The 11,474-nt window shown below is 48.5% G+C and overlaps 1 protein-coding gene across 1 annotated transcript; it reads left to right on the forward strand.

The window, feature by feature from the left end:
• The first annotated feature begins 4,057 nt into the window (after positions 1–4,057).
• Positions 4,058–7,824, forward strand: LOC146354140 (urotensin-2 receptor-like). Its single transcript, XM_084838257.1, has 2 exons — positions 4,058–5,395; positions 7,673–7,824. The coding sequence occupies exon 1, from the start codon at positions 4,262–4,264 to the stop codon at positions 5,324–5,326; it is 1,065 nt and encodes a 354-aa protein (XP_084694383.1). The 5' UTR covers positions 4,058–4,261; the 3' UTR covers positions 5,327–5,395; positions 7,673–7,824.
• Positions 7,825–11,474: the final 3,650 nt, after the last annotated feature.

Genomic DNA, 11,474 nt, shown 5'->3' on the forward strand with positions numbered 1-11,474 from the left:
CCAGCTCTGAATATCCCCAGTACATTATGTACTGACTTGCAGGGGGAAATGATGAACAGCGTTGGAGTATACGCAATGCATCCTGCGATTCATTCAGCAAGCTAGAATTTGCCAGAGACGACATCTGAAGGAAAAGAAAACCTCCAAGTGAAATAGCAAAGAAAAAGCAGCTTATGTCAGATTTCCAACAATTTATCTTGCAACAAATCTGTTCATGCCACAGACCTTCTATTGTCTTTCCTCACCAACTACTCGTTCTCCTTCATCCTGATGTTTCTTGGGAAATGTGTACTGAGACTTCCAACATACAAGACGCATGGTGAAGTAAAATCACTAAGAGGCTTCTGGGTATCATTGTGTGGGTTGAATTCAAAATCAGAGGTACAACAGTGTAAGAATCTTCAAGGTGGTTACAAGAACATCCAAAACTACTGACAAATTAAGATTCTAAGCTACCAAGGACAATGGCACAATCCTATGCATGTTTACAAGGGGGGGAAAGTCCTAGAATTCCCAGCAATGCTGGGAGTTGTATGACTTTTTCTGTCTAAACAGGCATAGGATTGCACCTTAAGAAACCAAAACCTTCCATGCCATGGCACTGTCATGAGGCATAGGAACAGCGCTCTTTCAGAAATGTGATGAAAAACACTTAAGGTCAGTTATTTTAGGGGCAAAGTAGACTGTACATGCAAATACAGGCATCCCCAAGAGCCTGCAATTTTGACCAGAGGAGCAGCATTGCGAGGGAAAGAGTGCTTTATACTTTCCCTCAACATGACCTCAACTGCTTTTCCTTCCCCATGGAGGTTCCACATGAGTATTTGTTCTAAGCCTCTGAGGAAATGGTTAAGCACCACTCTCCTCCATTCAAAAGGCACAGCTGCCTGAAATTTCTTTTAATTACCAAAAAAAGGTTGGGGCTTTATTACATGAAGAATGTACTTTGTCCCTCAGAGTTGATTTTGACAACTGAAAGACTCTGACTGAGAAATGGAAGTTTAGATACGAAGAGTGTCTACCTGGCCTTCCTGAAGATGTCTGACTCTCTTCCATAGCATTACCAGGCTGCATGCAATCCATGAGGCTTGCTCTAAGAAGACTGGCTCTAATCTGATGACCATCCCCACTTGTGCTTCCCCATGGCACTGGAATGGCTCTGGAGCTGATGAAAACTGCAGGCTGCTGTCCCAAATGAGGAAGGGTGGGTATATGTATATACGAGAGAGGCACTGAGGCTGCAACCCTGTATCAACATCCCTGAGAGTGAACTCTACTGCACTCAGCAGGAGTTACTTCCGAGTACACATGCATAGGATTGCACTGTTAGCAATCCTCTACACCAGGGGTGGGCATTTTGTGGCCCTCCAGAGACTTTGGCTGACAACTCCCATCAGCCCTCACAATTAGCAATGCTGGCTATGGCTGATGGGAGCTGTTGGCCAAAACATCTGGAGAGCTAAAAGTTGCCCACCCCTTCTATCCACACTATCTGGGAAAAAGCAAGTCCCATTGAATTCAGTGGCACTTAAATCTGAATAGACACATAGGGGATTGTGCTGTTAATCCAGCTAAAGTTGGTATGTGCTTAACAACTAACTTTTCTCCCTCATCCATAGCTGTCCCTCCACTGGCTTAGATTGCCTGTGCGCTTGTGTGTGTGGGGCTGAAACTGCCAGCCCAGTCCTGATTTCCACTCATGCTTGGACCTCTATAGGGAAGTGAGTGGATCACTCCAAGTGCTCAGGGTGCCTAAAGCGATGGGATCTCTGGTGCTCCCTTACACTATCTGGGGAAAAAAATATATATATATATATATATATAAAATTTTGTGAGACTTGTGTATATTATCTAAACTTCTGTTAAAATTGGGACAAAATTTTTAAAGGGCAATAACCTGGAGATACAGAACTTTAAGCTTGTTTTATATGATTTTGGTTTGTATCAACATGTTATTTTTATACAGATATAGTTTCTTTTGGTAAAATTTTAATTCCAATGAATGACTAAATAAACAAACCTGACTTTGACCTCTGACACTGTCCACAATCCTAATCAAACTTTACATTATCCAGCCTAGGTGTAGGAAGCTACCATTTGGATATACCCCAAGGAGAATTGGAGTGGGGCTCACACCTTAGCTTATACACCTATGCAAACCACTTTTACCACCACTGTGACTCTTCTTGCCTCAGCATAAGCCCAGCATGACTTGTCACATCCATTCTGTGGATTATATAGAACATTTCCTTATGACTAATGGATGCATCTCAAGGGTCCATGTGGCAAGCCATCTATTCTAGACGTTACAGTAGGGTGACAAATGTCACCATGCCAAATTAGCTTCCCATGAGAAAAAGGTAATGGAAAGATCTGACCTTAGGCAATGAAATGACATTTATGACTGGAACACAAATGCATGCACCACTCTTGATTTCTCAGCACTTGATTACTTGACACTGGACGATTTGCAGCTGAATGTGTGACTTCACTGAAAAACACCGTGTTTGACTTAATTTGAACATTCTGTCTGTGGTATATATTTGACCTGTGAGGACTCATGTACACAAGCAAGTCATCACTTAATCCTGTGCCACATCAAGTGACATGCATTGTGTGAACCAGCTTTTACTCAAGCGATAGAATCTCCTTCAGTTGAGACTGGATCATGACCTTTCAAGTCAAGGAAGGATTCTGGCTTGGTATGAGCAGCTTGTACCAGACACAGGAGAGGTTTGACTCAAACATTATTTGGACTTGCCTTCCTCAGCCTTTCCCTGGATAGTTAATTTCTAAAACGTAAGGGTGAAACATTTACTCGGTCAGTAAGATTAACTGATTGAACATTTGAGTGGTTAAAAGGTTTCCTTAATTAACTGAGCAGCAGACTGTTTCAGAATCACTAATTGGTTTTTAATGCAACGGCTTAAAAAGCAATGATGGGCACCATCTTAGAAGAATAATTCCTCCTCCTCATTTAACAGAGGGAAAGCTTCTTCAAAGGGCATAGGAAGCTATCTTATAAGGAGTCAGACCTTTGGTCTAGCTATATTGGCTCTCCTAGGATTCAAGTAGGATGCTTTCCTAGCCTTACCTGAAGCAGCCGGGGGTTGAACCTGGGACTTTCTGTATGCAAAACAGCTGGTCCCAAAACATTTGTTTTTCTTCAGACTTTCAGATGCAAATTTATGCAGATCAGTCAATTAAATCTCAACCTTTAATCAAGTGACAGTCGTACTGACAAGAGAAGGTCTTGCCTTGCCTATGGAAGAAGCCAGATTCTGACCTGAAAACTCAGAACACCCTTCCCCAACCTGGTGCCCTCCAGATGTCTTGGACTACAACTCCCATAATCGGTCATCTTATGGGAGTTGTAGTCCAACACATCTGGAGGGCACCAGGTTGAGGAAGGGCTGACTTGAGAGGCCCCCTCTTGCGTATGACTACTTCACATGCCCTAGGACTAAACTTTGGTAGAATCCTGGCTGGCTCCAATTAAGCCCTGCCCCACCTGCCGCCTAGATTTTTAGGGGGGCCACTGGACTTTCTGGGTGGAGAATGTTCCTTCCAGAATCTCTCATTCTAAAACATCCGGATGCAACCCTATGCACACTTTCCAGGGAGTAAACCCCATTGAACTCAGCGGGGCTTACTCAGGGGTGGAATTCTAATTCGAGGAGGGAGGCCCCCACCATAATCCAGGCGAGTACCACGCGAAGCACAAAACCAGAACCAAATGTTCTAAATATTCCCGTTAGCCAAACACAACTGAAAGGGTAAGTGCTGAGACCCCCGTACAATAACTAGCTCGGCCGGGGCGAGCCCCGCAAAGGAGGAGGGCTGCTGCTGCCGCTGCCCCACCCGAGACCCCACCCCTGCGCTTGCTTCTGGGTAGGCCTGCCCAGGTTTGCGCTGTCCGGCTGCTTGCTTTCAGGCGCACCGGTCACTTGGGAGCGAGTTCCGCCGCGCAACGCGGGGCTCCCGAAAGAACGCGCAGCGGGGGCGGCGACGTCACGGACCCCCCGCAGACGCGCGCCGAGGAGCCCCTCCCGGACACGCGCGCCCCGCCCCGCCGCGCCGCGCTCTTCCTTGCCCGAGGCGAGCGACCCGCCGGCCAGCGGAGCGCGACTCGCCGCCCCGCAGGCGCGGCGGCGGGGAGAAGAGCGCAGGGCCGCCGGGCGGGGAAGCGGCGGGAGAGACGCGGCAGGGGGCTCCGGCCGACTGGACGGACGCCGGCCCGCCCGCCCCGCGCGCGCCGAGCATGGAGCGCAACTGGAGCGCCGGGCCGAGCAACGCGTCGGCGGCGGGCGGCGCGGCGGCGGCGTGGGCCTTCGGCGCGGCGCTGTCCGTCATGTACGTGGCCGGCGTGACGGGCAACGTGTACACGCTGGCGCTGCTGTGGCGCGCGGGCCGCTGCGCCCGCGGGGCGCCCCTGTCGGGCTCCATCGCCAGCCTGGCGCTGGCCGACCTGCTGTACCTGTGCTCCATCCCGTTCATCGTGGGCACGTCGGTGGCGCAGGACTGGTGCTTCGGCGAGCTGGGCTGCCGCGTGCTGCTCAGCCTCGACCTGCTCACCATGCACGCCAGCATCTTCACGCTGACCGTCATGTGCGCCGAGCGCTACCTGGCCGTCACCCGCCCGCTGGCCGCGCGGCACCGCGCGCCGCGCTTCCGCAAAGCCACGGCCGGCGCCGTCTGGGGGGTCTCGCTGCTGCTCGCCCTGCCCATGATGCTGATGGTCACGCTGAGCCGGAGCCGCGACGGCAAGCACCTCTGCGCGCCCACCTGGAGCCCCGACGCCTACCGGCTCTACCTGACGGTGCTCTTCAGCACCAGCATCCTGGCGCCCGGGCTGATCATCGGCTGCCTCTACGCCCGCCTGGCCGCCACCTACCTGGAGTCGCAGCGGAACCCGCCGTGCAAGAGGGAGCCCAAGCGCTCCCCCCGCCAGAAGGTGCTCATCCTGGTCTTCACCATCGTGCTGGTCTTCTGGGCTTGCTTCCTGCCCTTCTGGATCTGGCAGCTGGTGCCCCTCTACCACGGGCCCCTCGGGCTGCCGCCCCACACCCAGAAGTGCATCAACTACCTGGTCACCTGCCTGACCTACAGCAACAGCTGCATCAACCCCTTCCTCTACACCTTGCTCACCAGGAACTACCGCGAGTACCTGCGCAAGAGGCATAGCAACTTCTACCGCTTCACCTCTTCCTTCCGCAAGAGGGGCGCCAACTTGCGCTGCTCTTGGAGGCGATCCACCTCCTCCGACACCCAGTACGAGTCCGGATCTGAGGGCCTGAGCATGGCTGTGCTGAGGGACTGTAAATGAACCCTCCCGCGCCCCGTTTCTTAGAAGCAGCTTCGCAACGCCTCAGAGATCCAGGTGGGCCTGGGCAAGGTAAGGATAGCGAGTTTGGGAGCTTTTGCAAGACCCAGAAGTAGGAGTTATGCAGAGCATGGGCGTTGTTATTGTCAGGCGCACCTCAGCATGTGCGCCAGGTCTTTTCTGAGATGCCCCAATGACATTGGTCTTAATACAAGCCTTCCTCTTTCCTCTGAGCTCAGCAGCCTTGTAGCGGCTAGGAGACATTAGGACTCGCTCCTCTGATGGACCGATAGGGGATGTAGCATGAAGGCAGAAGCCTCTTAAAATATAGGAGATGCTGCCACATTTCCTTCCACAGTCTGCTCATTTTTCTCTCTTGCCCTACCTTTCTACTCTTAAATGTGCACTGCGGTGAGCTTGCTTGCAATGAAAGTTTGAAGAGGGAAGGGAGAGGGCAGGAAGAGCTCCCTGTGGAATACTGGTATTTCGTACAGCATCTGATTTTACCATCCCAAAATGGAACTTTTGGCTTTTGCAGAAGCTCAGTGGTTTCATCACTCCAAAGGCTCCACAAATTCACACACACACACCACCACCACCACCACCTTTAACTTCTCCCACATAGCTGCAGGCAGATTATACCAAAGTGAAAGTTAGGACTATATGTCATGCCCAGGAAGTGCTGGGGAGGCTGCATGCAGAGTGCCTCATGGCACTGCCACAGGAGCATAAGAAGCGGACAGACCAATGATTCATCTAGCCCAGTACGAACAGCAGTTCTGCAGGGTTTCTGGCATGAATTTTTCCAGCCCTACCTGGAGATGCCAGGGATTGAACCTGGGACCTTCTGCATGCAGAGCAGGGGCCCTGCCACTGAGCTGCAGCCTCTCCCTAGTGGAGCTTTTAAATCAGTTTTACCATTTCAAACAAGCAAATCCTTAGCCACCACACCTTATAAAGTTAATTAAAGTATGTACAACTCTCACATACACACCCCACCCCCATCCCAGTTCCTCTGAAGTGCTACCCCTCTGAAAAGACCTACTTAGCTTGGGGGGTTTCTCCCTCTCCTCCATTTCCAGTCACCATTTGTCTTTTCCTTTTCTTTCCTCCTTTATCCTATCCTGGTCTCTTTTTTTCCTTTATTCCATCCAGAGCAAGTCTTGGAATTCTCAAGAGGGGAGGCCAAATCTGAGCTTCCTCAGGCCCCTGGCCCTACCCCCTTTCCTGCAACTACCAGTCATTTGGTGGCGTCTCAGCTTGTGTACAGTTTCCCGCTTCTTGAAATGCCTCTCCTAAAGCTTAGTTATGGGCAGAAAGAGCTTTAAGCTAAAATATGCTGATATTTTTTGTATGTTTGGCCCTAACCCTTTTGCCTTTAGCTCTGCTCCCAAGAGCTTCTCTGAAGTTGAATGTGGCCCTCAAGCTAAAAGAGGTTCTCCACCCCTGCTCTATTATTTTATAATATGGACTAATCTTTAGAAGAATGTAAGTATGAAGGATTCTGCTTCTGGATAGGGCTTTGGTTAGGCTGAACATTAGTTTTTAGCTAGTGGATCTGATCCACAAAGATGTTACACTCCAATCTATGTGCAGCCTAAGTAGGCCACTTGGGTGGATTTGTAAAGGAAATGAGAAAGGAAATGAGAAACGAAATGAGAAAAGGGGAGAGAGAGGAGTAAGGCAGAAATCAGAGAGAAGGGGTAGGGGGATAATGTGGAGGTGAAGGAAGAGAAAGATGGACCTACGTATGTAGTAAAAACACAGAAGTGGGCCTAGGTTGGGGCTAAAGGTGAGTTCTGGGCCTGAAGATACTGAAGCCTACTAGATTAGAAGAACTCCAGGACTTTTCTGTCTGTACAGATAATATGACTAGGATTAAAGCCCAGGATTCAGACAGTGAATTACTTAACTATTGTTTGACAAACAATTTGAGACATGGGTTACTTAGGAATACAGGAAGCTGCCTTATACTGAGTCAGATCCTTGGTCCACTTAGCCCAGTATTGTCGACAGTGACTGTCAGTGGCCTTCCAGAGTTTCAGTCAGGATTCTTTCCTAGCCCTACCTGGCCGGGGATTGAACCTTCTGCATGCAAAGGATGTGCTATACCAGTGAGCTCCAACCCCTCCCCAAGCTGCTCTACATGTATTTTGAAGTTCTAAGACTTCTTGCTCTTACTATGATTTCCATCTGAGAGCTGAGAAATGCAGTCCCTGTAGCCTTTCCACCTAGGCTTTTGTGGGGGGAAGAGACACATTGGTTACAGAGGTCCAGAGTGCTCAGTTGCTTTATTCTTTATTGATAAAGAAAGTCTTTATTCTCTTCTTTGATTTTATCTTTCTTAAGGAGGTAATGAAGCAGCAGCTGCCAGGAGAGGATCTGTTTTTACACAGATCTCTGTGGACTCTTCCAGGGTAGGAAGGAACGGGTCTACAGGAATAGTTATCAATCCCCTGTTTGAATGGATCCATTGGACTGAGGTGAATCACTAAATAAAGGTCGTTCTCCCTCTTCTTGATTTGCAGCAGATATTGTTGTTGTTGTTGTTCAGTCGTTCAGTCGTGTCCGACTCTTCGTGACCCCATGGACCATAGCACGCCAGGCCTTCTTGTCCTGCGCTCTCTCCCGGAGCATGCTCAAGTTCATATTCATTGCATTGGTGATGCTATCTAGCCATCTCATCCTCTGCCGTCCCCTTCTCCTTTTGCCTTCAGTCTTTCCCAGCATCAGGGTCTTTTCCAGAGAGTTTTCTCTTCGCATTAGGTGGCCAAAATATTTGAGCTTCAGCTTCAGTATCTATCCTTCCAATGAGCACTCAGGGTTGATTTCCTTTAGGATTGACTGATTTGACCTCCTTGCAGTCCAGGGGACTCGTAAGAGTCTTCTCCAGCACCACAGTTCGAAAGCATCAATTCTTCGGCACTCAGCCTTCCTTATAGTCCAGCTCTCACAGCCATACATTACTACTGGGAAAACCATAGCTTTGATTAGACGGACCTTTGTCGGCAAGGTGATGTCTCTGCTTCTTACTATGCTGTCTAGGTTTGCCATAGCTTTCCTCCCAAGGAGCAAGCGTCTTTTAATTTCATGGCTACAGTCACAGTCTGCGGTGATCTTGGAGCCCAAGAAAGTAAAATCTGTCACTGCTTCCATTTCTTCCCCTTCTATAAAAGCCTCAATGGCTGGATGTGCCCAATCTCATCTGATCTCAGAAGCTAAGCAGGGTCAGCCCTGGTTAGTACTTAGATGGGAGACTGACTGCCTGGGAATGAGGCTTCCTGCACTCAGCAGGGGGTTGGACTCGATGGTCTTGCAGGCCCCTTCCAACCCTACTATTCTATGATTCTATGATTCTATGCCAGGAAGTGATAGGGCCAGATGCCATGATCTTAGTTTTTTTAATGTTGAGTTTCAAACCAGCTTTTGCACTCTCCTCTTTCACCCTCAACAAGAGGCTCTTGAGATCCTCTTCGCTTTCTGCCATTAGGGTGGTATCGTCTGCATATCGGAGGTTGTTGATAATTCCCCCGGCAATCTTAATTCCGACCTCTGATTCATCCAACCCGGCGTTTCTCATGATGTACTCTGCATATAAGTTAAATAAGCAGGGTGACAATATGCAGCCTTGTCGTACTCCTTTCCCAATTTTGAACCAATCGGTTGTTCCATGTCTGGTTCTTACTGTACCTCTTCATAACTGTTAACCTGGAATTGCAACCATATTCAGCTGAATGTGGTTACAGTTCTCCCAGCAATTTGGAACCTGGATTGTGCAGGGTTCCCAATCGTGGGGTGATCACAATCTCCCTTCAGATATTCGCACTCATCATGGGGAGGTCAGGGCATTGGAGGATGCAGGGCAGGCACGCTTAGCCCCTTGGCTCCTCCATGCTTACAGTGACAAAGGCTTGACTAAATCTCATGAGTTGGTTGGAAGGGAAGAATGAGTACTGACTGAGCATGTACGAGCAAGCAGGGTCCCCAGTTGTTTGCACAGACTCTGTGTACATATAATCCATTCTCAACTTCAGCCACATGTGCTGAGGTCAGGGTGTGAACTGCTTTCCCACCCATCCATGCACCCACCCAAACATGCATTCAGTGAATGTATGGATCAGAGTGTGAGAACTTGGCTTTCTCTGGGAAAGGCAAATTTGTTCCTGGTGTGAATTCACTCTGTCTTAGAGCTCCCCCTTCCCTTCAAGCCTAGCTAACAGCACATTTCCTCCTGGAAACTTCATAAATACGTTTTAGAGAATAATAGGAAAATACAGTCCATAAACATTTGTGGACACTTCTTGTAAGATAGTGAGTGTTCTAAACTTCAGTGTTCTGGCATCTCTAATGCATCCAGATTCATTTTGGTGTTATTTCAGTTGTGCAGCACTGCATGGCTTAATTTGGAGAGGGTACTAAATTGCATTCCATCCTTTTGCTGTTACCAGCTTCATTGAAATGCTGCTAATTGCTGTTCTAAAGCTCAAAGTAGGATGCCCTCTCCAACTAGCCCCATGTTGCTATGCTTTTCTCCCACTGGGCACGAAAAGGAACCCACTAAGATTTTTCTTTCCTGATGAAAGGCTACGGCAGTCAAATGCCTGCTCTCCTGCCGATCTTCCTGTACTGAAAGGTATAGCAGCGTGGGGCTGCTTGGGAGGTGGCAAAGCAAGCTGTGAGCTGTGATCTTTTTCATCTTTAGTTCTTCAGGGCTTCTTCCTAAATCAGGGCACCCTGGGGAGGCTACACTGAAACCTTTCCACATGCTGGCATCTGTACTCAATAAAGCTGACCTTCATGATGAGCAGCTTTTGGAGTGGCTGGCCTTTACCGGGAATGAGGAACAGTGGAATGGAAACACTCTCTGTGATGGGGCAGATCGATAGGGTGTGCCAGTGACAGAGGTAAGGAAAAGCTCCTACCACATCGTGTCCTCAACATGGCTGGCATGACATGTGGAACAGCCCTTAGCTGCTCCTGGGTGCCAGCATGCTTCTTATGTAGAGTGATGGATTTGCTTACTAGGGCCACTACAACGTGACATTTCACCAACGTATATTCACACAGGTGTTGGAAACAATGTGTACATCAGTGTTCACCATCATGCGTGAAGAAGACTATGTACTTTTCTGTTTTGTTGCACATCCATGATTGGGGATCCAGTGAGCCTTCTGAACATCTGTGCATGTGGAAAAGAGACACATGAGCAATCTTCACATATGCCCACGGGCATTTTTCTGCTTCTGTGTTTTCACACATGGGGATCACATCATGTGTTAAGCAAGCCTAAGCTATAAACGGGTATAGACATAAAACCTACTTTATCTTTAAAAATAATTTCCTTTTGGTGGTTTGGCTTTTTATCCCCTTTCCCCTGTGCATGTTCCTTTGTTGGTCTGAGCTAGTTTCTTTATTGCCAACTGCACAGCTTTCCCACATTCTGCCTAAAAAGAGAACAGGCCCTTTCAAGTGTATTTGGAGTATTCATTCCATGTATCTGCTGAGTTTCTGCTGTTGCTGTTGCTTTTCTTTTTTAAGAAAAAAAATCCAGGGATTGTTGAGTTCTTCTTCTCTCCATGTTTTAAAATAAAACTCCTTATACATAATTGAACATAAACTGTACATTTTTAATGACTGCAGGATGCTTCAGAGCTGGCAGCACATGTGACATGAGGACTGAAGGAGAGTTGGGTGTCCTGAATACCTAGGGAGGTGGTGGGCTCTCCCACACTGGAGGCAATCAAGATGAAGCTGGACAGCCATCTGTCAGGGATGCTCTGACTTGGATTCCTGAATTGAGCAGGGGATTGGACTCGACAGTCTTGTAGGCCCCTTCCAACCCTACTATTCTATGATTCTATGATTACCAGCTGAAGCAAATGGCTAAGGGGCTTCTGAGGCTGACATTCAGTGCATGCTTACTTGGGAGTTAAGCCCATTGAAGCCAATGGGACTCATGAGTCTATGTATAGGATTGCACCTCAGGCTGTTTCTTATTACTTCCGTCTATTTTTATTCCATTGAACAGTCTGAGAGCAAAATTTGATATGGAGGGGGGCTGAATTGGGACCTATGACTTAATCGGAGCAGAGTAGAGAGAGTCGAAACATCCATCGCAAAACCAAAATAGCAGCAAGGGCAATTCTCTGAG

The sequence above is a fragment of the Heloderma suspectum genome, chromosome 2 (assembly GCF_057233095.1).
Source record: "Heloderma suspectum isolate Gila_16-S chromosome 2, 16-S_ref, whole genome shotgun sequence".
Lineage (NCBI taxonomy): Eukaryota > Metazoa > Chordata > Lepidosauria > Squamata > Helodermatidae > Heloderma > Heloderma suspectum.